The sequence below is a fragment of the Marmota marmota genome, unplaced genomic scaffold (assembly GCF_001458135.2).
Source record: "Marmota marmota marmota unplaced genomic scaffold, marMar, whole genome shotgun sequence".
Taxonomy (NCBI): Eukaryota; Metazoa; Chordata; class Mammalia; order Rodentia; family Sciuridae; genus Marmota; species Marmota marmota.
The window spans coordinates 13,084,403-13,111,827 of NW_025999913.1; the positions used below are offsets into that span (position 1 = coordinate 13,084,403).

A 27,425-nucleotide genomic window follows, 5' to 3' on the forward strand; every position below is an offset into this window, starting at 1 on the left:
GCTGTTGCGCCTATTGCCGCTGTTTAGGCCGCCGCCGCGATCTCGAGCCAGAGCACCGTCACTCGTCAGCGCCCGACGCGTGCGCATCATCACCGCCGCGACGCGGGGAGGCGAGGAGGAAGGAAGGCTGGTCGAGCCCGCGCTCTTGCCGCGGGGCCCGCTGGGAAACGTAGTTCAACGCCCGGTCGCGGACGCGCAGAAGGAGTGGCGCCCTGCCGGCAGAGGCACAAAGCCTGGGCGGCGCGTCTGCTGTGGGCTGTAAAGGAGATCTTGGAGAGACGTTGGGCTTGAGCACAGTAACCTCCTCCCACTCTGCTTCTCCCCATCATGGTTCAGCTGGCAGAAGGTGCATGTGAAACCAAAGACAGGAGCTGTTGATGTTTTATTAAGATGAAAAAAGAGAAAAGCAAACCTGGGGTTGAATAAGCACTGTCCATGAACCGTAGGCCTAAAGCAGAACTGGAAAATACATGCAGCTTACCAGTGTTTCTTTAGACACACAAGGGCTTTGCTGCCAAGCACACAGGGCTGGAATTCTGGCTTCGCCGCTCTGCCTACTGGACTTTGGAGGACTCAAAACCTTCTGGGCCTTGGCTTTCTGCTCTATAGAAGGGAAACTTTAAAATCCACCTTATAAAACCATAGTGAGGAGTAAATGTGATCATCTGTGTACAGCACTGAGTGTATTTACTGGTATGCAAGAAGCACAGTAAATGGATGCAGTTATAACCTAATGTAGTTAGCCAACATTATGGGTAAGTAATAAATTTCTAGTAATTTTAAAGGTAAACATTTTTTTTCCAAATAGCATTCTATTTAGGAAACTGAATAAGCTAGATTCAAAGACTCAATTCACTACCTGTAAAGATTCTAAGAGCTGACAGAACGATTTAGTCCAGTTTGTCATTCAGCCTCCAAAATGGAGGTTTTCAAAGATTGTAGCTGGCACCATCAAGGACACTGAGCTAGGCAGTCAAAGCCAGTATTAGAACCCATCTGTAAGAGCTGAGACACTATCTGGATGCAGTAGTGCACGCCTGTAGTCCCAGTAGGCTGAGGTAGCAGGATCCAGAGATCAAAGCCTGCCTCAGCACCTTTGGGAAACCCTGTCTCTAAGTAAAACATAAAAAAGGACCGGTGGATGTGGCTTGATGGTTAAGCACCTTGGAGTTCAATCCCTAGCACGACAATAACAAAATAAAATAAAAGATCAGGGAGAAAAATCTGTTGTGAAAAACCATAGGCTTTATGTTCTATTTGAGACAATTATTTTTGAATATATAATAACTTTGAAATCAAATACACAAATCTATCACTTACTAGCTGTGTAGCCTTGGAGAAGTTACTGATCTTCTTTCTAAGCTTCAGTTTCCTCATCTGCAAATAGAGTGAATATTGACCTCAACAGGGTGGTGGCCCTGCTGAAACTTCAGATAGTAACTTCAGATAGAAAGCATCTAACAATATTGACAAGGTATTAGCTACAGATAACAAGCTCCAAGAATTCTATACCCTCTCACCCCCAATCTGTATGATTCAAGTCACTGTTTAAATCATATAAGTGAAATTGTAAAACCAAACTTTTAGTACCTTCAACTTGTAATGCCTTTTAGCACTTAAAGAAATCATGCTGTACCGGATACAGGCTGCAGAGCAAACGACTTTCTGTGGCACCTCTGACCATATCCACTAAGACAAGTTGCCAAAAATGATAAACAGAATTAGTCTACTTCTTCTTCTCCCCAGTCCTAGCTTCCCTCTACTGCTATTACCCCACAGACTCTCCAGGTATTTTCTTCCCCCTGAAGCACTGCATCTTCCCCCCCCCCCGCCCCCAGTACTAGTGACTGAACCCAGGGCGCTCTGTTCAGCTCCATCCCCAGCCCTTATTATTATTTTTTGAGACAGGGTATTACTAAATTGCAGAGGCTAGCATCAGACTTGCAATCCTCCTGCCTCAGCCTCCCAAATCATGGGGATCACTGGCCTAAGCCATTGCAACTAGAAGAAATCCTCTTCTTTTCTTAGGTAGGTATTTGCCAAGCAGAGTAAGGTGATTCCTGGTGCTTACTGGCAGAGAAGATCTGTACCTGATCTTTTAATTGGTCTTCAATTGTAGGAGATTGAACTGTATCCACATCTCATCTTCCTTTTCACCCTATCAGAATCAAAATTTCGGGCACAGGAAACCATCTCCTTCTTGAGAGGGACAGCCTTCACAGCCAAGCTTTGAAAGGAAGAAACATGTAAAAGAATTGGGCCAAATCTAGACAAAACTTCAGAGTAGAAGATGGGTAGAATTTTGAGGAAATTGGGGAAAATGCACATCTCTCTTAGCCTTGCTCTCAATTGTTTCCCTCATTCCACAGGTATTTCTTGGAAGCATAACAAAATTTAAAGGGACAATGATACAGTAGTCCTACATTCATGTAACTGATTCACTGAAAGCTGTACCAGACAAGAAATAAGAGGAAGAAATCTGCAATGAACCTGGACCCAGTTGGTTTTATTTTTTGTTTTTAGCTGAAACAAATAGTTTATTGGGAGACAACTCAGCTCATGAAAATCCTATTACTACTACAGTATTTCTTCACCAAGAAACTTTTTTTATTTTTTCCCCTATGACATGGTAACCATCTGCCAATCATAAATCAGCAAATACAGAAGCTGCTGGCCTTTCACTAATAGATGAAGAATATCCACTAATTGCAAAAGAAATAAATTTGGTCAAAGTCCATCCTGGATTTAAAAAATAGCCTTCCTTTATTCTTTAAAAGGTAAGACGATCATTTAAAGATGACAATGAAAGGAAGTTAGGTAGCTTTATGTGTTTACTTTGTATAGATAAAAAAAACGAGGCATGTGCTATGATGTCTACTTTGTTAAGTAGTTTTAGATAGATCTCCTTGAGCTTCACATATCATGTGATAATTATTACCAAGCATTTCATTAGATAGAAAAATAATGTTAAAGTAGTGAGATTCACATTCTACTATATACAATCACAGCTGGAGAAACTCAATAAATATGACAATGCAGAGTTCAAATTCTAGAAAGTTATTGGAGGTTTTTGCTTGTTTGTATTTTAGGGGAAGAAGGGCCATGGCAGTGGGAAGATTTTTAAAGATATAAATCAGTATACTCTCATTAACTTATTATATTTTCTGTCTTTGGAGAATAAAGTAATATTTAAGATGAAATGAATTAACTAATGTAACCAAGTTTTGATTAATTACATCTATCACATGATTCCAACATGCGTTAGATTTTTCTTCTTCCTGACTACATGAATGAACATAAACACATGTAACTCAAAGCAAATTTTTAAATTCATTATGTTTTTGTGGGTGGAGGCATACCAGAGATTAAACTCAGGGGCATTCAACCACTGAGCCACATCCCCAGCTCTATTTTGTATTTTATTAGAGATAGGGTCTCACTGAGTTGCTTAGCACCTCACCATTGCTGGCTTTGAACTTGAGATCCTCCCGTCTCAGACTCCTGATCCACTGGGATTACAGGCATGCGCCACAACGCTCAGCCCCTAAATTCATCATTTTTGAATGAAATTGTTTGGATAAAATGACAACTGAATTCAGGTCAGTTCCCATCAATTCAAGGTCAATTCCCATCCTAACATTAAAGACAGCTAGTGAATCATCAACTGAAATCAAATGATTAAAAAACAAATATTCTGGGCACCGTGGTGCATGCTGGTAATCCCAGCAACTCAGGAGGCTAAGGCAAAAGCATCACAAGTTCGAGGACAGCCTCTGCGACTTCACAAGACCCTCAGCAACTTAGCAAGAGTCTGTCTCAAAAGGTAAAAAAGGCTGGTAGTGTAGCTCAATGGAAGAGCACCCCGGGTTCAATCTCCAGTACCAAAAATATAAACAAAAATAAAAACAGTTATTTAATCATAGAAATGTAAAATTGTGCTGCAATTGAATACAATGAATCAAAATACATTCTGCTGTCATATACCTAATTAAAATTTTTAAAAAAGAAAACAATTATTTATTGAGAGCCATTTAATACATGTTGAGCTCTTAGCATTTGGTATGTCATTGAATACAACTGTATCCTCTAAGGATTGTACTGAGTTCTCTTAAAGTTTAATGCATTATGCTCTACTGACCACGAGGTTCTTGACACAATTCACCTACAGAATTCTACAGTATAAATTCTAACACATTATTGAATCTATTCCATACAAACAACCTATTGGCTTGTTCAGTTTTAGAGTTTTTTAAAAAATATAACTGATCAGTTACTTTAACCAGACTCATCATTATGGTTGCAAGTATAAAACAATTAAGAGTCCCAAAATTCAAATTGCTAACACCAAGTACCAAGCTTCTTTATTTTTTAACGGCATTTGTAGAAAATACTCCAATTGATCAGACCCTAACTTGTGAAAGCTTTTCTTTTAAAGTGCATTATTCTAATTAGTATGGAAACAACCCTAATGTACACATCACCCCACCACCTCCACCTGAAAAGCACAAACTACCTAGTTTAAACTAACAGTGGCTTTTGGTCCGTTGCTGCTCACTGACTGTAGCAGCAGCATCCCCTGGGAGCTTGTTAGACTAGAGCATCTCTGTCCCTTCCAGGCCTACTCAATCAGCACCTCCAGATGAACAAGATCACCAGGTGACTTGTATGCACATTAAATTGAAAAGCACTGTTTTGAAAATCAACTATGTCACCAGAATTTATTAGGCACATCTGAAATATTAAGAATCTGAAACCAAAGATTAGTTTTGAAATAACCTTGAGTGGAGATATTTGAAAAACACTTTGCTAATTCCCAAACAGCCTTCTTATAAAACTTTTCTTTTAGAATTAATTCATGACAGACAACAACCAGAAGACATAGATGTAGAGTAAACCATAAATCAAGAGCCTATGACCAGCTGGGTGTGGCAGTGCATGCCTGCAATCCCAGTGACTCAGTAGGCTGAGGCAGGAGGATTGAGAGTTTATGGTCAACTCACCAAATTAGCAAGGCCCTAAGCAATGTAGCAAGATTCTATCTGGAAATGAAAAGAGCTAGGGATACAGCTCATTGGTGAAGTACCACTGGGTTCAATTCCTAGTGCAAAAAAAAAAAAAAGCCATGAGCAGAGAGAAATGCCAGAAAACTAGTGGTAAATCATTACTATGACTTTTCTGAAGTAATCACAAAGTCTTTCTGGGGGCTGGTGCTGGGGATTGAACTCAGTCACTCAAATACTGAGCCATATCCCCAGCCCTATTTTATATTTTATTTAGAGACAGGGTCTCACCGAGTTGCTTAGCACCTTGCTTTTGCTGTGGCTGGCTTTGAACTCATGATCCTCCTGCCTCAGCCTCCTGAGCCACTGGGATTACAGGTGTTACCACTGTGCTCAGCCTCACAAAGCATTTTTAAGGAAGTATGCAAAAGCAAGTAAGGGATATTCTTGGGGACTGGATCATTTATTATCTAGTATCCAGAATGCCAGATGAAAAGTCAGGTAACTTAGAATAAAATCTGTAGATTTCACTTTCTTGAACTGTAAAACTTTAAAGGTAGGTATGATAGCTGCTTTCTCCTTGATAAAGCAGAAAAGCAAATAGATTGCCTCCTCAGACTATATTGACCTCTCAAAGAGGCACAATGAAGCCACAATGATGTGTAGATACAGTATTTTCTCCAAAACTTTTTCTTCTGTCAAATTTCAATTTTATAACCATAAAGGATCCTTTGGTTCAAAAATTCCCTTGAAGTTGGTCATGCATAGTAGTCTTCCCACAACACATCTAGAGTTCTTGACTCCTACAACAAGAAGGCCTAAAAAGTGGTGCAGTACCAAAAAATGGAAAATTATGATTTAAGTGCTCACGTGCATCTCCCCTCACACAAGCCAAAGAGAACCACAGCTGCTCCTGTGAGATTCACATCGATGCAGGATAATGACATAACTAGACCCTCCAAAAAGAGACCATCTAGGAATTTCTGATCCTCATGAATCCACAACAACCAAGAATTAAGAGTTGATGGATTGACAGCTTATGGAACATGTAGATTTTTCCCATCTTATTTACCAGTTGGTAAGTTCCACCTTCACCACCAAAGTGAACAGAAATTAAACATTTTAATGATTATTTTCATTAGCTTTTTTTTTTCCAAAGGAAGCTACACTATTACCTGAAACAGTGATTTAGTACATCCTTATTTTCCATTATCGTAGGTGGCAGAGTTAATTGAACAGAGCAATTAGCCACCCATAGTGATTAATTAAAATGATTTGAAGCCAACACCGCCAACTCATGTTTGGCTTGGGGCCATTACATGGCTCACCTTGTTTGGGTCCATTATAGGATATCTTGAGCTAACAAAAATATATGGGTCTTCAAAGCCAGAACGCAAACAACAAACAGAACTCTTCAAATGTTCTCTCCAAAGTAAAAATGACCAAAGCTGTGTCATTCCACATTCAGTATCAAACAGGCCGCATAGCCAGACAATCTCAAGGCAGTAGAGACACGGAGCAGAACTGGTCATACTGCTCCCCCGCTAGGAAGAGAGAGAGATCTCTGCACACAAAGGCTGATGCTCACCATGTACACACGTGATATATCACGTCAGAGGTCGCCACAGAGGCCCAAAGCCAATGACAAACAGCTTCTACCAGCCCCAATTAAGCCCAAGCCACCCCCGAACTGCTTTAAATGAGGAACAGTCAAATCTCTCTGTCTCTTGCAGGGGCGGAGAATCTTGCCCCTTCACTGAATCAGCAGCCACTGAGAAGCACTTACGAGAAGCACCTGTGGGCCCATCCCTCCAGCTGAAGGCCTGAGACCCATGATGGCTGGAGCATCATCCTTGCTAATCAATGCTGAAGTGCAGTTGCTTGCCTCACTCATCCTGAAGTCCACGCCGAATGGCAGTCACTGTGCAAAGCAGTCATGGTCTGCCTCTGGGGACTGAGGAGCGGGTCTACACAGATGGGAAGGAGCCCCCACTCTTCCCTGTCCACCACCGGCTGCAGTGAACGTGCCTCTCCCCTTACTCCTCATGGGGTCTACCTTTGCAGCTAGGCTTCCTCACACACCGGCCATGGTCCTTCTCTCTCAAGGTTTGGTTTTGACTTTCACTTCATTTTTCCTCCAGCACTAGGGTCCCTTGAAAAATATGAAAAACTGATGGAGAGGGGGAAATGCAACACTTCCCAGCATCTTTCCTAATTTCAGGCTGAGGACAAGTACAGCCTGAAATTAGGAAATTAGATCTACACAAGACAAGTCAGGTCATCAGTTTAAATTTCTCTGGCAACTTTCTGCCAAAAAATTCCTATATACACCAGCAATGTAGAAAAGGCAAGGGGAGAAGTTTAAGGGGTGGTGTCAGAGGAAAGAGAGGGAGGCTGAGAGGGGAAAGGGGATGGCAGACCTTCAATTCTGAATGACAGTCTCAGCTCGCCCCTTCTGAAAACACTCTCAAAAATCCTGCCAGATCACGGCCAGCCTGAACTCACCTTTGGTGTATTTTCCCCTCTGTTAAGTCACTCTTCTGGGTCCAGATTGGCTCCTTGTTGACCCAAATTCAAAAGCTGTAAAATGAACGAAGGAAAGATGAATGATACCTTGCAGAAATGGTGTCACAGAAGACCAGAGTGTCACTAGCGTCGTAAATAATGAAGGATTAATAAATAATACAAAGGAAAGAAAAGCCTCGCCTTATTGTCACTTCACGTTTTCCTGACATTTTGTATCCATAGTGCCAAACACAAACGGGATAAATGTTTACTGAATGGTGTTTAGCTCTGGCCTAAATAGAGAGGAAAGTATCCTAAACACCTGTTCATGCACGTTTTTTCAATTCTTTATTTTCTTCAACTTTTATGTTGTGCAAATTTTTTTGTGTATTTGGAAAAATACTTCAAAATAAAATTTGTGAAGATTAGCTTTCATTGTTAAGGTACTTTTAATCTCCCCTTTCCTTTTAAACACAATTTTTCTCAGACCATGTACTAATTGCCATGCCAGAGACAAATGGTAATATCACTTTTTTTTTAATCTTTTAATTGTAGATGGGCAGAATACCATTATTTATTTTTCTTTATGTGGTGCTGAGGATCGAACACAGGGCCTCACACATGCTAGGCAAGTACTCGTACTACTGAGCTACAGCCCCAGGCCAGTAATATCACTTTTATGCAATCAGATCAACACAGTGCCTTCCCTGAGAGGCAGTACCAAAATAGGAACTGTGAACTAAGGAGAAAAAGATACACACGGTACTTTAAAAATTGACATACTTTCTGCAATCTGTATACTCAGAAAAATGAGATATCCCATCTGATTCAAATGTATGATATGTCAAGGTCATTGTACTGTCATGTGTAACTAATTAAAACAAAACAAAACAAACATTAAAAAAATGACATATAGCTAGGTGTGGTGGCACATTCCTGTAATCCTAGTGACTTGGAAGGCTGAGGCAGAAGTGAGTCCAGCCTCAGCAATTTAGGGAGACACTGTCTTAATATAAAACACTTTTAGGGGCTCGGGCTGCACTCAGTGTAGAGCGCCTGCCTCGTATGTATGAGGCACTGGGTTGGATCCTCAGCACCACGTAAAAATAAATAAAGATATTGTGTCCGTCTACAACTAAAAAAAATTTTTTTAAAAACCAACACTTTCAAAAGGGCTGGGGATGCAGCTCAGTGGTAGAGTGCCCTCGGGTTCAATCCCTACTAATGCAAAAAAAAAAAAAAAAAAAAANGAAAAAAATTCTCTCTCTCTCTCTCAAAAAAAAAAAAAAAAAAAGACATCCAACAAATATTCGCTGTATTCCAGCCACATATTCTGCAAATAAAAATGTGATCACAGCATAGGTTCTACCATTTAGGGACAAGTAGAGATGGTCATACTTAAGTATTTTAATTAAATGCTTATTCACATAGATTTACTTTTGGAAATATGTCACAAATGGCTTTATTTATTTAAATGGCTTTAAGTTGATATTTTACATTTTAAGCAATTTTTGGAAGGCAGACAACAAAAATTTCGTATAAACCATCATGGTTCCCACTGCTCAGCTCAAAGAGACTGTGCCCAGCACTCACAGTCCCTGAGGACAGTTCAGTGACTTTTCAGCAGAGGGCGCCATTCAGTTCTTTAGTTCCAAATTAATTCTTCAGGACCAAAGGCCAGGTTACAGAATGTACTTGACAGAGATACATTGACCCAAGTTTGCAAAGGAACAAACTGTGTCCCCAAATAATTGCAAAAAACTATGAGATCCCCCAGAACTGAGGAAGAGGCCAAGGAATCTGATTTGTCCACCTGGCCCCTTCAATCCTGCTGCTTTCTGTTCCCTCCCTGTTCTCTGCAGGCAGAGGCAGCAGCAGCAGCAGCTCACAGCCTTGTATCAAGCCAAGGCTCCAAAACTTCTGGCAGTGTGGCCACAGGATGGCTAGGGTGTTATCACTGGGCTGGGAATCTGCAGGATCTACTCTTCCTCTAACTCCCACAAACACGTCTTCACCCCAGGGAGGGTCCAAGGGCACTTGGGTCCTCTGGGGCTCCTCTCTCTAATTCTTCTCTGCTTGGACCATCTTTTTCTAGCAGTGACTGGAGGGAAGCCTCACCCTCCTCAACACTCCACGCTGCAGCTCTCAAATGCTTTTATCTATTTCTCCAAGGATCTCAGATTTGTGGAAGACACTGAAGGGTTATTCCCTTTTCACCCTGGTGAACACAAATGGTTTAACTGCTTGAAAGTAGGGAGAGGAGGTGAGAGAATAGAGAGGAAAGTATCCTGACAACCAACTTTAAACATCCTCAGCCCTATTTTCAAGGCCAGAGCTAAAAATTAGTTCCTAATTTGTTTAATTCATTTCACGGTCATCCACAAATCTGGAATCAGCATGGGATGAATCCAAAGTATGGATTCTCAGTCCATGTCCCAGACCTACAGAACCTCTAGGTTAAACCTAGAAGTGTGTGTGTGTGTGTGTGTGTGTGTGTGTGTGTATCAAACCCAGGGCCTTATGCAAGTTAAGCATAATCTCTACACGAGGCTATATTCCCAGTCCCCAGTTTTTTTCCCTTCTGTTCTCAGTTGTACTGGTCCTCTGACCTCCTTTTGGGTACAACTCTCTGCAAGTCATTTTCTTTTCCACATCCTGACTTCTTTATCTTTCTTTCTTAAGTTCCCTTGCATAGAATGAAAATCTAGAGTGGAGTTCTGTATCCATCTTTTTTTTTTTAAATATTATCTTAGTTGTAGATGAACACAATACATTTATTTGTTTGTTTGTTTGTTTGTTTGTTTATATAGGTGCTGGCGATGGAACCCAGGGCCTGTGCATACAAGATAAGCGCTGTACCACTGAGCCACAACCCCAGCCCCCTGTATCCATCTTTGAAAGCGAGGATAACGCAGAGGCCAAACAGGTGTTCACATGTCTCATCTACTCTTACTGGTTTTTAATCCCATTTTTCTCATCCTTTAATCTCCTTTCCATGTTCCAAGAAGAAATTCTGAGTCTAATGGACCACATAAGAGCATCCAGGTCTTCAAGCTGTGTTCAGTGCAAAAATATTTCCCATAGACCTAAATACTGCTTGATTCTTAGGGAAAATCATTAGCATATAGAAGCCTCCTAGTTTTTCAAGGTTCAGAGATACTTCTAGAAGAAAGGGTCTATGTAACTAATAAATATCCCAAAGTAGACAAATTACAAAGTGAAATCTCTATAGATGGCTTGCACTGATTTGTTTAATTTCTTGTTAATTTATTTGGAGAGAACAGCTTACCCTTTTTTAAATGGAAGCTGGCTAGGTAGGACATATTAGGCTGGCAGTATCATTGACCTATTTGATTCCAGAAGGAGGTTAGGAGTGCTGAGCTAAATTGGAACTCCTAAAAAGGATTAAGTCCTAGAGAAAGATGATGGCATCACACACTGACTGAAAATCATTCACAAGCAACGATTGGGAAGACTCACCCCCTGGGATGGTTGTTGATATTGATCAAAGTCAGCTATGTTTATTGACTTAACTCAACAAAAAAGTCACATATTGTTACTATGACATCAGAATCCTACTCCATGTTCAATAACAATGGCCAGGGTGTAAATCATGAGGGGGATAGGCAGGCCCAGCAGCAGGCAGAGAAGGGAACTTCTTGGCACTGAGCAGATTACCTTATTCCAAGAGCCCTCACACTCCAGGCGTAAGTTATTAATATCTTTTCCCTTAAAGTTGACTAAGCATCAGTACCTGATTGACCAGGAAGTATCAACTGCCTGCAGAGCACTCTACTAAATGTCATAAAGAAAGAAAATCATTCTTCTGAAGAGAATGTCCTTTTTATCCCCGCTGAACATTTGGTACAGAGATGGGGTTTGTTAGGGACCAAAGAAATCAGACTTCATGCACGTGTCAAAAGGAACCTTCAAGTTCTCCTAGGCTGGTGCCACCATTGATCGGTGAGTTATTTCTCCAACTTCGCCTACAGGTGCCCATTCTGTTTAGGGTTTATTCTATCTGGAAATGGAGATCCATGCTTTCTGGGGTGGACAGTGGTCTCTGCCAGGGACAGCTGTTTTTCTGAGTGGGAGTCAGGACGGGGAGGGTCACATGGGAAAACTCAGGCTGCTCCTTGGTGAGCTCTGGAGCCCTGGAGTCTCAGCCTCCATGAACTTAAACCTCACGAAGGCTTCCTCCACAAGTCTTGTACCTCTGGCTGAAAAGCTGCTATTCCCTCAGACTTGTGTTGGTTTAGGCATCTCTACTTTAAACAAAAGCCCTTGTTCATTGGAGTGGTTCGTCCATTTGGGATTTTATTTCCATTTTGTTATTCATTTGTTCATTTAATAAACTTGTATTGAGCCATTATTGTCTCTCATTGTAGGAAATTGAGGGCCTGAGAGCTCAGGCTGTATACTCAGCCACAATCAATGACTTAGTGAAGAATGGACATCTCCTGACTCAAAATTCCAGTGTTGGTCCAGAAAGAAGAGGGCAAAAAATCTTCATCAATTACACTTTCCTCCAAGACTCTCATTATGTAACCAGAAAGCTTTACTTTTTAAAATAAAGCTTAATCATGTAATTAGTTGTCTCTCTTTCCAGCGTAGTTCCAAGGCTTGAATATTGTAACTTAAATTGGCTGGGGCGGTATAATTTAGTAGAAGATACTGTGTTGCCCTTACCTAACCCTAAAGGTATTTTTGTAAAGTTTTCCTACCATAAGTCAGTGCCATAGAGAGACAAGCTATATTTCTGTTATGAGAAAATGTGTCCAAATGACTGTACACAAATATGACGACACTGGTAACACTGGACTTAGGAAATTAACTGTTCAACACATGCCTGTACTGATATATTCAATAGACTGTGTCCCCAAACCAATTCGTTCTCTTATAATCATAACAAGTGACAATGCCAATGTCCCAAGTACCACTGATCTCACACCAGCAAGGGGAACGTTAATTTGTTCTTGTTGTTTTGGTACCAGGGATTGGGCGCAGAGGCGCTTTACCACTAAGCCACATTTCCAGTTGCTTACGGCCTGGCTAAATTGCTGAGACTGGTCTAGAACTTGAAATCCTCCTACCTCAGCCTCCTGAGTCGCAGGTATTTACAGGTGTGCACCAGTAAGCCTGGCAGATTTGTTCATTTTTGTCTTGAACAGTATTTCCAGTTTCTACCATTGGCTTAAGAGTTAAATAGTTGAGTTTCTCTCTTGCTGAACCTAGACTATAAAATTTGAGTAAGTTCTGAGTTTTTTCTCCCCCTCTCTATTTCCTCCTGGAAGTCTCTATAAAGCACTGTATAGATCTAACTCTTGGTGACTTCAGAAAGGCTCTTGTGAACAGCTGAGCTGAGATTTTCCTGAAAACATTCTGTAATAATATCGTTTTTAACAAAACTCTCATAGTAAGCCATCTTTAGCCACCATTTCCAAGTGTGTGTGTGTGGGCGAGGGGGCACTGCTACTTGCTGTGAGGGTTTGCCTAGGCATTGCTGAGCATGGTAACCCACGTCCTACCCACTCCAGAACTCCCCCCCCCCACCAGAGTGCTGGTCAGCCAGGGAGTTGTGACACCTCCTGCCCTCTGAAGCTGCCCAGCCCTCCATCCAAGTACGTCACCAAGCAGCACAGAGGGAGGCTGAGGGAAGTGTGGGCTGCCTCCCGGCTTTGCCAGGACTCCATCACCAAGTCCTGGGTCAGCTTTCTATTTGTCAGACCCTTAAAGACAACAGCGGCTGTGATTACTCTCAGATTAAATGATAATAGATATCCAATGCTGGAGCAGTGACCAGCCTTCAGTAACCCCCACAAATGTGACACTGTTCACCGCTCCAGTGACATACATATATGCAAATACGTAAAGTGGATCAGAAACGAAGGGCAGGATTATGAAAGACCAACAACAGACGTTTTAAAATCTGAATTAGACAGTTTGTATTCTAAAACACACACAACAAATCTGTACCAATTAAATACAATAAAGTCGAAAGGGGATATAAATTACAGTTTTTCTTCCTTTAAAACAGACAATAGTAAAATACTACAGTCAGCTCACTATACACAAAAATCATGAACAGCAGCTTTTCAATAAAGTCTCCAATGTCTCCTCATTTCCCAATGCTACGAACTTGAAGGAGAAAGGTAGAGCGGGCTGCGCACGGTCTCACGCCTCCTTTCACCACCCGTAGACAGCTGGGCAGCCGGACCAGCGGTGCAGGCGTCTCCGGCACAGGGACGTAGGCTACTCCTGTAAAACTCCACACACATATTGTACAACATCTCCATTTGCAGGAGAATTTTACAAGTGAAGACACGACAGCAGGGTCGTCCGTATTCAGCCGTCTCCTGCAGACACGGTGTCACGTGAACTGGTGAAATTCATATATAGCTCAGTCCGCCTCTTCAGCATTTTTCAGAATCAAACAAAACAGCAGCAGCAAAACCACACCACAATGAAATCTACCAATCCCCGACCAACCCGCAAAACCCCACATCAGCACCCTTCCCCAGCCCCCACCCCAACTCGCAGTCCGCCCTTTGTTGGCTCACATTAACACTGCTCTCTGCATCCCACCTGTCTGGCTGGCCCCACCACTGGACACCACCGGTCACTGTGTAGGAAGCTGGGCTGGAGCCAGGCCCCAGGCCTTGTCAAGGTTATCATACAATGTCAGGTCAGCAGGTGTCAGGCCGGTGGAAGACCAAAGAATACAGCTGTGAGATTCCTCAGTGTGCTTGTGAAACAAAGGACAGAGAAGGGCAGCACGGTGGCTTGGTAGCCAAGGGAAATATGGCACCAAACTTGCAGTCAAACGTATACGCTCACACAAAACAAGAGGGGACAGCAAAGACGTGCTGTCCCGTGTAGGTTCTTTGGTTATAAAGAACAGCAATCTGCAACCTTTTCTGTAAAGAGGGATTTGCAACCTCTTTCTTAGGCAATAAAATCTTTTTCATCTGCTCATGGAGAAGCGATGGCCCGAGTTGCTTTGTAACAAAGTCCAGTACCTTTCGATTTTCTACACGTCACCTGGATCTGCCTTTTACTGTGCAGCCTTGTCTGTCTCTGAACAGACATACTATAGATACACATTTCATATACATAATATATATTATTTATAAAACAAAACACATTAGAGCTTGACTCCAGATTCTACCTTAAGAACTGATTAAAACTGTACAAGAATACAGTTTGTTTGACTCTGTAGAGGTTCTACACAGTGGGATGTGTAGGAAGTGCAAACAAAAATACTGTCACTTAGTTAATCCAGGAGTTCAGTTTTCTTGCTCTCTGGAAAAAGCAGAGGCGAGGATTCACCCGAGGGACAAAGTGCTGATTCTCCTGCTGGGGAGGGGAAAGCACGAGGGTCCCCACGCTGGTCTGAGGTCGGCCGCGCTGCAGCGGGTCTTAAGATGGGCTGGTGCTTTCCATGGCCACCAGGTGAGCAGAGCTGCCGAGCTGGGGCCAGCAGAGGATGCGCTGGCTGCCTCTCACCGTGCAGCCCCAGTGCCCTGGAATGCAGAGGCTGGTGAGTCCAGGCTCCTTGTCCCCACCTGTCTACCTCCCCACAGTGCCCACCTGTAAGGGATTTTAAATTTGGTTTTTTTTTTTTTTTTGTAGTTGTTGATGGACATCATGCCTTTGTTTTGTTCATTTTTATGTGGTGCTAAGGATCCAACCCAGTGCCTCACACATGCTAGGTAAGCGCTCTGCCCCTGAGCTACAACCCCAGCCCTGGGTTGGGTTTCTTATGGAACCCATTTCTGGAATTCACACCATGCAAGGCAGAAGCCAAACCTTGAGGTAAAACCTCAAGGCAAAGCAAAGGCAGCAAAAAAATTAAAATCTAAAACAGTTGTCTCTGATCCACGTTCTAAGTCATTTCGGGGTTAGAAATGAAGTAGAATTTTAACACAGAAAAAGTTCTCAAATAGACACTAAAACTTCCTAAACAACTTATTGAAACCAACATGGGCTGGAGGTGCAGCAGTGGTACAGCGCTTGCTCAGCGCCCCACCCAGAGGCCCTGTGTTTAATCTTCACCCCTGCAAACAACAGCCAGACAGCCGAGAGACCTACCAAGCACTAAGGCAATGCCTAGGGGAGAAGAATCTCCATCCTCCCATTATTCGGAGGCAACAAACATTTCTGTAGATTCAACTTTTTTTTTCTTTTTCTTTTCAAAGAAAGGGAGTGGAATCCAGGGCCTGGCACACACCAAGCAAGCATTCTGCCACTTGCTATTCTGGGACCTTTCGCGAGACCTTTCCTGTTTGTCAGGTTCTAAATAATCTAGGCAACAAGCCCTTGAGGGGGCTGTAGGCCCCTCCCTTCTGCTTTAGGGCCACGCTGCTCACCGTGCAGACCTTAGACACCTGACCGCCTCTCACCTTACCAGCTTTACCACACGGAAGCAAAGTCTTGGTACTGAGGGACTCCTGGGATCTGAAAGGCTCTGGCCTGGCCTTCTGAATGCAAAGGGGAAGCAGGTCATCCATGCTGATCCCGCTTCAAGGTCAGTTTGCAGGAAGTGGAGGATTTTTCAACAAATGCTCAGTTTGGTGGCAAGAACAGATACCAGCAAGGAGGGACTCTGTTCTCTTGGAGCTGGGGATGGAACCAGGGCCCCATGCACGTTAAGCGCCCACTCCACCACTGGGCCATAGCCCCTATTCTCATATGGGGGAAAGAAGCCTTTTTCTTATTGCAAAAGGTCACTTTCGCAGTTTATTTATGGGTAAATGACTGCACTCTGAAATGCAAAGGGCTGGTACAGAAAGCAGGGGGAAGACTGGGGAGAAGAGCCGCCTCGTTGGAATGGCACCTTCTCCCCAGGCTTCTGAGGGTGTGAGTGACTCTGTGTACCGCCAGGGCTCCTTCTTAGCTCACAGGGGTATGGGGCCAAAAATGTTATGAGAGTAAACCTGGCGTGGTGGCACATGCCTATAATCCCAGCAATTTGGGAGACTAAAACGGGAGGATCATAGTTTGAGATGAGCCTCAGCAACTTAGCAAGATCTTTTCTCAAACTAAAAAAATAAAAAGGGCTGGGATGTAGCTCAGTGGTCAAGCACCCCCGAGTTCAATCCCCAGTGGCCCCCTACCAAAAGTTACGTGAATGGGAGGAAGTGGTGGTACTTGGGAATACAACACTTACAGGCTGATGATCTCTTGTTTATGTAATTTGTTATGTTTTCCTTAGCAAATATCTATTTTGTTCCACCCAAACTTTAATTGCTCAGGAAGTCTGCCTTATTTCCCCATGAAGCACAGTCCCGTAAGGGTACCAGATTACTGTACTTTATCAACTCTTCACCACCTATGTTTCCCCCTCCACTATGACATGTCTAAAATTGGGGTGTGTCTTGCAATTGCTGATAGTTATTTCTTTTTTTGTGATGCTGGAGATGGAAATAGGCATGTCAAATAGGCATCTTCAACTTAACTACATCCCTTGCCCTTTTCATTTTAGTTTGAGACAGGCTGGCCTCAAACTTGTGATTCCCCAAGTAGCAGGGATTACAGGTATGCACCTTGGCACCTGGCTGTTTATTTTTCTTTCTTTCTTTTTTTGATACCGGGGATTGAACCCAAGAGTATTTAACCACTGAGCCACATCTGCAGCCTTTTAAAATATTTTATTTAGAGACTGAGTTGCTAAGTGCTGAGTTGTTTTGCTCAAACTAAAATTAAGTCTTGCTGAGTTGCTAAGTGCCCCATTAAGTTACTGAGGCTGGATTTGAACTTGCGATCCTCCTGCCTCAGCCTCCCAAGCTGCTGGGATTATAGGTAAGTGCCACCGCACCTGGCTGTTTTCCCTTCTTAATGACATATAAAATAATAGATCATATAATAATCAAAGGAATCATAAATTCGATGAAATAGGATAGATGCTACCAGATAACTTTGAAGAGCCAATAGCTAAACATCAGGGAAAGAATATGAGGTGAATTGATCCTTATCCACCTGGGTGCTCAATTCAACACCAACCCATATGCTAGTAAAATAGAATAGAATAGAATAGAATAGAATAAAATAAAATCCCACTGGTCCTATGTATCTCATGGTTTCACTCTGGTTCCCAAAGCCAACCTGCTCTGACACACAGAGTGAGCAGGACAGGTTGAGAGGCTGCTCCCCGGTGGGCCCTTCCCTGTTGGAAATATCAGGATGACTCTTTCCCACCCTGTCCCTGCAATGAAGGGCCTCTGGAGCTCTGTGTACAATCTATGTAATATCCGCCCTGCTCACCCTAGCACAGGACCCAAAAGGCTGCCTCTGGAATATATTACCTGGTCATTCTCTAACTTGGAATTCAGCTGGCCAGTGTCCCGTGGCCCCTCTGGGACACTCTTACTGTCTGTTTTATTTGGTAGGTTCCTCCTGTTGGAGGCCTCTGCAGCAGAAGAATGTGTCAAACCGTCAAAGTCTCTTCCATCGGACGCACCCATGAACTCTGTGAAAGAATGATCCTCGAGGATGTTTGTGGTGTGTTCAACTGTCACCTCCCTTGGGCAGAATTCCTTGGCTGCTTGGCCATTTTTGCTGGGACAGGCATCAGGCTCTGACCATGAACCAGTCCTACACAGCAGTCTGGAGCTTTTCTCGGGGGCGCTCACTTTGGCTAAGGCACTGTGTTCCTTGAGTGGCACCATGTTCGTCTTCTCCTTTCCCAAGCCTCCTTCTCCTTCTGGCAACTCTCTGTTTGAGGGTAGTCTGGAATCGTGCCCAAGTGACAGTCCGGAATGTTCACTGGAGTCTGGATCCTTGGTCTGAACGGCTAGCTGGTCTGAGCTGTCACTAGTAGGGACCACCATGTCCGACAGGGTGGCATTGGAGGCACTGTGGGAGAAGTAGCCACTGGTAATACTGCTGGTGGTAGGGCTACGAGACACCTCTTTCTCCAAGACCCGTGAGTTTGTCAGATCTCCTTTAGAAGAAAACCATTCCCGGTTCTCCAAGCTGGCGTTGTAAACACTGAAGTCGGCAAACTCCACAGGGACGTAAGGCTGGGAGTTCATCAGCTGCCTGCTCATAGCTTCCAGCTCGTTCTCCTCCTCCTCGGAGTCCTGCAGAAACGAGAGTCAGCAGCTCACCCCGCAGCTCTGCAGCATCGAGACAAGCTTAGCACTACTAAAGGCCCCCTGTCCCATTTTCAGTTCTGTTTTATTTTATATTTTCTTCCTTCTTTCCAAGTGGGTCAAATCTTGTCACTTATTGTACACAAAAGTATATTATTCTCAGAGACCTATGAACCCATGATCAGTTAGTAGGAAGCCATTTACTTTTTTCCTACTCACCCAATGCTACTTAGAGATCTTTCCTTCCCTGGATTAAGGGATGGGACCGAGGGCAGTGGACCTTTAATTAGTTACACGTGATTAATAGCAGATGTGATGTTTCCTCTTTTTCTCATTAAACCAGCAGAGGGAAAGCTAGAGGGAAAAGCTGCTCCTTCCTTGGGCCTTAGAATCTTACCTTGAGAAGCCAGGTACAGGTGGCTCAAGTCATTTGTGAAAATCTAAGCTATTTTATAGGGAGAGAGGGCAGTAAAATAGAGACCCCCAAGAGCAAAAACATGCAGTATTCCACTAAATAGTATAATATCCACTAAATAGTATAATATTCTAGAATACAAACAATCAATTACAGTTTCCTAGGATCACTGAGAAGCCCAGATGGAGGATTGGGCTAGAAAACAAGGAGGATAGATACTGAGGTTTAGATGAAACTCTCCTTCATTAAGTAGTTTTAATGAAGATTTGTTTTGCAAATATGGAAAAGTGGGTGTTATCATCTCCCCAGACTCTCTCCAGATGAATGACTTTTAATTTTTGGATGGTGCTGGGGATGAAACCCAGGGCCTCACACATGGGAAATATACTCCCAAGACATAAATGCATAATTTCATAAATGCATAATTTGATAGATAGAAAATGTTGTAAAACACATTCTAATTTCATATTCAAATGAAATAATATATTATCTAGTCCTTTTTGATTAACCTCATAAGCAATTGATGACACTACAAATAGTGCTTTCAAAAAGTTATTTTCATTCAAGAAATATTCATTGAGCACCCACTATGTGCCCGTCATTGTCCTGAGGATTTGGGAGCACCAATGGTGTTCCCTCCTCCAGAGAGCAATGACTTTGGTCCTTGCCCTTGGAACAATCCTGAACTCTGCTTGGATGAATGAAAATTTCATTCAAAATAGAACTTATAAACCTTAAAAATAGGTAGCTTTTTTACATTGGTCATCTGGTTTAACAAGATATTTTATTTTTTTTAAATATATCTTTTAGTTGTATACGGACACAATGCCTTTATTTATTTATTTTTTTATGTAGTGCTGAGGATTGAACCCAGTGCCTCATATGTGCTAGGCAAGCACTCTACCATTAAGCTACAACTCTAGCCCTAATAAGAGATTTTAAATGTCTGTCTGCCAGGTGTGGTGGCACAAATTTATAATCCCAGCGACTCAGGAGGCTGAGGAAGGATTGTAAGTTCAAGGCCAGCCTCAACCACTTACGGAGACCTTGAGCAACCTGGTGAGACCCTGTCTCAAAATAAAAAACAAAGAGGACTGGGGATGTGGCTCAATGGTATAATGAACCTGGGTTCAATCCCCAGTAATAAAAAAGAAAAAAAACAAAGAAATCTCTGTTATAACAACAAGGTGACTGTAAAAACCTACAACCAAATATCAGCTTTAATCATTAAGGTTGCATTTTAAGAGAGAGCTCAAAAGAGAGACAGAGGCAGAGAAAAAGGCTTATCTAAGAATGTGCAAGAAAGATAGATCATTGTACCGTGGCAGGTGGTTCACAAATGAACGGAAATTTCCTCTGTTGAATTTCATGGTAATATTTTCTTTTGTATCACAGAAGATGCTAGACACCTCAAAAACAGTTCAGTACTCGTCAATGCTCTTAGTTTAAAAAATAATTTAGTTTTTATTTATTCATTTTTATTTTATTTTACTTTACTTTATTGCACTGCTGGGGATTGAACCCAGGGGCTGCACACATGCTAGGCAAGTGCTCTACCACTGAACTACACCCTCACCCTTCATTTAGCTTTTAGAACAGTATTTAAAATGTATTTGAGGGTTGGGGGTGCAGCTTAGTGGTAGAGCATGTGCCTAGATGTACAAGGCCCAAAGTTTAATCTCTAGCACCAAAAAAAAAAAAAAAAAAGAAAAAGAAAAGAAAATGAAAAGTTTTTGACTATAAATTAGCTAAAGAAATCAGTAGCCTTAATTCCTTGGCCATTAAAAAGTAAATATCAAACAAACAGCAGTCATAAAGTTTCTGAAATCAGCAAAACAAAAACCTTGGCAACACTAAGTTCTCAGCATCTTATCTTTAACTGTTTTCTAAGTTAAATAGCACTGGTAAAGTGAGTGGATTGGAGAATTATTTAGGGGAGAATATTGGCAAAGGATCAAAGATTGGACGGAATCGTGTGACTCAGAAGGCTCTGCCTGTATTTTTTTTTTTTTTTTATTAGTTGCTCATGACAATACAATGATCTTGACATCTCTGCTTGTCAGGTTTAGACTCAAAATTGAATTTCAAGTGTTTGTCTCTTATACCTCCCTTAATCTCAGCTGGCACAGAAACACAATCCTCCAAGCCCTAAAGTACCTGATGCAATTAATTACTAAAAAGATTATCTCTTGCAAAGAAAAACTAATTTGTAGATGAGAATGAGTAACTTGGGGCCCGTTTTATGCCTGGAGGTTATTTCTTCTCAAGTCTAGGAAAGGCACGTTATACTAAAATACAATTCTGCTGAATGAAATATGCAACCATGAGTTTAACAAGTAGAAATAGGTATCAATTTATCAGACCCACAAAGATGAAAATTTCTTCCTAAAGGATCTTGCATGACCTTAGTAAAACCAAAGAATCTAAAGAGATTTAAGTTCAAAGAGGAAGCAGTCTGCAGTTATATACTTAGGGAGGGAAAGGGCCCCAGTGTCCCAGAGGGACAACTAAAGGAGCAGGGACAACTTATTCCAGGAAAAGAAAGCTGAGTGGAGATTAAACACTTTCTAAACATAAAGGAGACTGAAAGGTTATGGAATTATTATCTTCAAGGAAGAAAAAAAAATAAGAGGACTTCAATAGCTTAAAATGAATGTTGAGGGAATTTGGTTAAATAGACTTTTCACACCAGAAGACTCATTGTTATCATTGTATCTTACAGGAGACTACACTAAGCACCTTCCTACAGTGTCTTAAGGGCAAAAAGGATGAAAACCCTACCTAAAAGTGGAGCATGAAGTCAAGTTCTCAAGCTTCTCTATAGCTACAGTCTTCCATGATTTGATTTTTGCGATTTAACTTAAGCAGCTCATATTTACCCTATAGACAAAACACCTTGATTTTAAAAAGGGATCACAACCCACATTAAAACAGTGACTCTTTGCAACGAGTCTCACTCGATGAGTGTGACTTCCACTCCTACTGTAATCAAGCCTGTGCAGGCCTCTGGACAGTCGGCTTTCAGGACTGTATCTGCCAAGGGCTCTCAGTACTTCTGTCCATGGTACTGTGGGCTGGCCGGCTGGCTATCAAACTGCACTCTGGGGAGCATGCGGAATCAATGCAGTCAGCCCAATCTTGCTGAAGGATGAGGGGTTCTTTGTCTTACACTATCATTAGCTGTAGACCTTGGGCAAGTCGCTTAATAATTCTAGACCTTTGTTTCTTCTTATAAATGAAAGAAATAAACCACATCTTGTCCATACAAGGCTTCAGAGATGGGTCATATGGTTACTCTATTGCCTTTATCTTAATTTATACAAAATAGGATAAACACCTGTATATCTTCCCAAATTGATGAGATAACAAAGTGTGGCTTTGAATGTGAAGCACAGCAATATATACCACAGTTTCATTATATTTTCTGAATTACAGAAATTACTTTGGTAATTCAGTGGGTTTAAAAAAAAATAACAGGAATAGTGTTTTGATAGTACTTTTCAAGAATAACTGCAATTTTCCTCCATCAGTCTGAACCATGATTCACGCTCTGATTTTTCAAGAGTGGAAGAGAAAAGAAAGTGAAGTAGGATCAAAGGCAGATAAGAGGAATAAAATTAAAGTTTCCCAAAGAGAAACTAAAACCTCTGATCAAACAAGCCACATACTGAAGTTCTATCAAAATATCCTGGAAAACTACTATCTTGAAAAAACTGGGCAGTAGCCTCAAGAGATGACACTAGAGTAGCTGTCATCAGAACCTGGCAGGAAAATGGCCCCATTCGACCAATGTGGCACACTTCAGAGTGCATTCGGTCAGAGTCTAATCGCTGCTTGAGATTTCCTGGGTTGAGAGAATCTGGTTCTGTCCCACGCTCTCCCAGCTGAATGGTTTTAAGATATTTAAAACAAAGCAAATAAAATAACTGAGGCAAGCAACAGCAAAACCGCCTGTGGGGCAGTTCTAGAGGCTCATTCAACAATCACTTGATGGTATTGTACCACAGCGGAGCATCACCATAGGTTTGAATTTTGTGCCTGTGCACTCCAGTGATGTCCATAAAGGTCCATGCAGACAGGGCGCCAGAGAGTCCGAGGGGAAACAGCACAGCCATGTGGCCCTTTTAGCCCTTATTAATTGGGCAGGGGGTGGCCAGGAAAGTGGCTGGAGAATTCATTAAAATTTGCAGAGATGAAAGAGCAGCTGCTGCTATGTGTCCTTTTCTCCATAAGGAACTAGGAGAGGGTCTTTGGGATAGAGGGACAGAGGCGGCCAACAGAAATGAAGGGAAAAGGGTGCATTTCTTCTTTCCTTATGTGAGGAATGAGGAAGTCATTTCCTAAGATTCAAGCAAGCAAGGAGTGGCCGGCTGCACGCCCAGGTCAAGCTGGGGTTACTTCTGCAGGGTGCTTTAGCAGCATATTTTGGAACTATTAAAGGATCACACCAATGAGGCTTTGGAATGGACCTGAAGTGGAATAGCTGGGAGAGGAGACCCCCCCGCCCCCCCTCTCAGCCCCGCAAAGCGGATCACATGCAGCCATCAGCAGCACAGCCTCTCCTGTCCCCAGCTGGCTTTACTCCTCTCAAGTCTGGGAAGCCACGGGAGAGAGGAAGCTGGGACAGAATTAGGGAATTCTTTCCAGACTTCAGAATATACGGGTTTTCAAATATCTTTAATTGAGGGTAGTAATTTAGAATCTGAAGTGTCTGGTAGGGCACCATTTAAAAAAAAAAAATTCTCTCAAATGCATAATTTTAAAATCAATGGCTGGGGAATGAGGTTCGGTAGCAAGAGGTTCAACCTACCTGTGGTAAACATAGGTAAGCCATCTTGAAAGCAAGGCTGAGAGCAAGGGGGTTAGACCATATTCTGCCAGCTAATTAACAAAGGCTACTTGTGCAAGAGCGATGAGGATGATGCGTACGGGAGGATGAGGGATCACAGAGCAGCTACAAACTACAGAATCACCTTGGCAGGAGCTCAGGCCACACAAAGAAGCTTCCAAACACACCCACGGCTAAATGCATGGTTACTTACTCCAAGTAAGTGCAATTCCTCTAGGTAGATTAACTTCAGGATCTGGGTAATACGTACAGGCACATTAAAAAGATTTCGATTTTAATTAAAGTGATCACTATTACTTTGTTTTTTTTTTTTTTTTTTTTTTTTTAAGTAAAGACCAGAATCATCAAAGGCATCTTTCTCCCATTTTTAAAGCAAACCTATCCAAAGCAAAAAGAAATAAATAAAATAGAAGGAAAACTTAGAAAAAAAGAATAGGTCATGTGCACAAGTACACAAAATTTCATCACCAAGGACCACTTAAAAAATAAATAAATAAAAGGAAAAACACCAAAGATTTATCACATCTTAATTTCTTGGAAAGCTTTTGGAAGACGATCTGTGAAAGGGCTTTACACCCACCACTAGGCAATATGACAGAAATGGTTCCAGAACTTACAATCTTCTTCTCGCGTTTGCTATGGTGATCTACGGGCATGCTGCTGCCATTGCTTCCAGGGGGGACAATGCAGCCAGGGTTAAGTGCCTGAGATGGAGGCATGCTCTGCAAAGGTTAAGACACACAGACGCATCACACACAAAGGACGATGACAGCGAAATACATAGTGAGTACATGCACGTTAGAAAAGCAATGCCAACGCCTAGATTACATGTGAGCAACGCAGCAGCCGATTCTGCAGAGTTAAACTACTGGTGAAATCTGACAGGACTACACAGATTCAGTGGCAGAAAGCACCATTAGTTTTATTAAAAACTGAATAAGCAAAAGCTTTTAATATTTTCAAAAGGCCTAGGGGACATCTTTTTCTCACTTGAAAGATGAAAACTACTTGGAAAAGCCATCAACACAGAGATGTAAAACCACAACAATTAACAATTGAAAAAAATATCCTACCACAGCCTGTGTGTTTGAGAAAGAGGTACCTAAGAACAGATCCACTGAGAAATAACCCATGCATATCCACATGCAGCGTCCGACGTGTGAATGCAAACTGCCGTTCCCTGAGACGGGGTGACACCACTCTGATTTGCACGGTACAGACAAGTCAAGCATGTACCTCCTGGCTTAGAAGAGGTCTTGCTTCAAGAGCCGTCCTTTTTTTATGCTCCTCTTTGACAGGCATCAGGGGCTTGAAAAACTTTGGTGGCTGAGGAGAGAATGCTTTAAAAGGGCTCACTGTTAAGGCATGAGGATTCTCCGAGGCACAACCTGCGGAAGACAAATGACATGAGTTTACAGCCACAGGGTGTGTTCACAGGCACCCAGGAAGGGAGGCGAAAACCTCGCCAGAGGACCACGTGGTATAATGACGACAAGAAGACGTGACTATTTGGTCGGGCATTAACATGGGCATAGGCAAGAACAGGGATAAATCTATAAAATCACAGAGTTACCAAAGGGCTGGGCAGTGCGAGAGAAATTGGAAACAAATGCTCTGCCTTCTTTCCATGACCCGGCTTTAAGTACCACTGAGCAGAACAATCTCAGCTCATGGACTTCCCACCTGAGTCCTCAGGCCCTTGTCATCTGTACATGCACATTTGCACTTTAACACTGAATGTTTTACTTGTTATATATCTTATTTCCATGGTTACATTTTTAAAATATCTTTATTTTGTTTATTTTTATTTTTATGTGGTGCTGGGAATCGAACCCAGTGCCTCACACATGCTAGGCAAGCGCTCTACCACTGAGCCCCAGCCCCAGCCCCAGCCCCAGCGCCATGGTTACATTTTTAGAGAGCAAATAGAGGTTCAATAAGTATGCTCAATGAATGACTGTGCTCAGTGAAGGTGGACTGCCTGTCCCTTTCGGCCTCAGGCTACCCAGCTCCATACCGTTAAAGAGAGAGAACTCTTGCTTGTTCTCTCATGTTACCTTGTTCGCAGCCTCTTTCCCCCTTCTATAATTTCTTCCCAATTCTTAGTATAATGACACTTAGTAAGTAAAATATAAACTATAAGGTAACAGATGAATTGATATTTCCAGAGAACACTATTTTCTTTAAGGCACTGGGAAGACTAGAAGTGTAGGTAATATATTGTCACTGATCAAATTGACTTCTGGTATCATTTTTGGACTTTAGGAATCAGTCATAATCCACGCCCCTTCTTTGTGCTGGGGATGGAATCCAGGGCCTCGAGCATGCTAGGTAAGTGTCCTACGATTGAGCTACACACATCCCCAGAACTTCTTTTTTTAATTTGTATTTTGAAACAGGGTCTTATTAAGTTACCAAGGCCTCTCTTTTCTTTTTTTTTAATATTTACTTTTTATGTGTACATGGACTCAACACAATGCCTTTATTTTTATGTGCTGCTGAGGATCGAACCCGGGTCCCGCCCAAGCTAGGCAAGCGCTCTACTGGTGAGCCACAATACCAGGCTCCAAGGGCTCTCAAGGATTAGAGGCATGTACCATTGTGCCCAGCCCAATCACATTCTCTTAAAAACTCCTTTAAGTTGGTAATGTAGCTCAGTGGTAGAAAGCTTGCCTAGAATGTATGAAGCCCAGGTTTGAGCCCAGTCCTGGAAAATATATATATACATACATACATACATATAATAAAATAAAAACAAGAACTCCTTTGATTCAAGCATAGTGGTATACACCCGTAACCTCAGCTATTCAGGAGGCTTAGGCAGGAGGATTACAACTTTGAGGCCAGCCTAGGCAATTTAGCAAGATCCTATCTAAAAATAAAAAGGGCTGGGGATGTAGTTCAGTGGTAGAGTGCCACTGGGTACAGTCCCAAGTAACACATATACACAATTCCTTTAGGAACAAAAATATATATGACAGAGGTGCATGTTCTTTTTGTAGAGAATAATGTAATAAGATCTGTGTATGTACTTCAAATTCAGGACGTGATGTCTTGAAAACTAAGAAGCCAGGAGTGGTGGCACATGCCTATAAGCCCAGCTATTTGGGAGGCTGAGATAGTAGAACTGCAAATTTGAGGCCATCCTGGGCAACTCAGCAAGACCCTGCCTCAAAATAAAAAAGAAATAATAAAAAATTCAAAGAATAACCAGGCAGAGTGGCACACACCTGCAATCTGAGTGACTTGTGAGGCTGAGGCAAGAAGATCACAAGTTCAAAGTAAGCCACAGAAATTTAGTGAGGCCTTAAGCAACTTAGTGAGACCCTGTCCCCCAAAATTAAAAAGGCCAGGGATGTGGTTCAATGGTTACACTCTCCTGGGTTTAATCCCCAGTACCAAAATAAATAAAGGAAAAAAAAAAAAAGTAGAAATTATTGAGCTACAGCTCAGCGGTAGACAGCTTCCCTAACCAGAGTCAATCCCCAGTATCACAAAAAAAAAAAAAAAAAAAAAAAAAAGAAAAAAATACGAAGAGAGAGATATGCATAACACAAAAAGCA

At 42.1% G+C, this 27,425-nt stretch overlaps 1 protein-coding gene and 1 long non-coding RNA gene across 6 annotated transcripts in view; one reads left to right on the forward strand and one right to left on the reverse strand.

Annotated features, from left to right (window-relative positions):
- The first annotated feature begins 6 nt into the window (after positions 1 to 6).
- Positions 7 to 13,843, forward strand: LOC125615599. 2 transcript variants are annotated; one of them, XR_007346254.1, is made up of 4 exons: positions 7 to 755; positions 2,370 to 2,777; positions 6,734 to 7,001; positions 13,827 to 13,843. It is a non-coding gene; the product is annotated as an uncharacterized LOC125615599 (long non-coding RNA). The 2 variants fall into 2 exon arrangements; XR_007346253.1 differs by lacking the exon at positions 13,827 to 13,843 and adding an exon at positions 10,316 to 11,963 and having other exon boundaries at positions 6,734 to 7,106.
- The window catches only part of Kif13a (kinesin family member 13A), a 178,683-nt gene continuing 164,683 nt past the window's right edge, over positions 13,426 to 27,425 (reverse strand). For 3 of the 4 annotated variants that reach the window (XM_048799834.1, XM_048799833.1, XM_048799832.1), the window contains 5 exons: positions 25,099 to 25,250; positions 24,480 to 24,584; positions 24,056 to 24,097; positions 17,810 to 18,586; positions 13,426 to 15,028 (listed from right to left, as the gene is read on the reverse strand). In XM_048799834.1, the coding sequence (XP_048655791.1) occupies positions 15,008 to 15,028; positions 17,810 to 18,586; positions 24,056 to 24,097; positions 24,480 to 24,584; positions 25,099 to 25,250 (1,097 nt within the window). In that variant the 3' untranslated portion in view covers positions 13,426 to 15,007. The remainder of the gene's footprint in view (positions 15,029 to 17,809; positions 18,587 to 24,055; positions 24,098 to 24,479; positions 24,585 to 25,098; positions 25,251 to 27,425) is intronic. The other variant, XM_048799835.1, reaches the window with a different exon arrangement.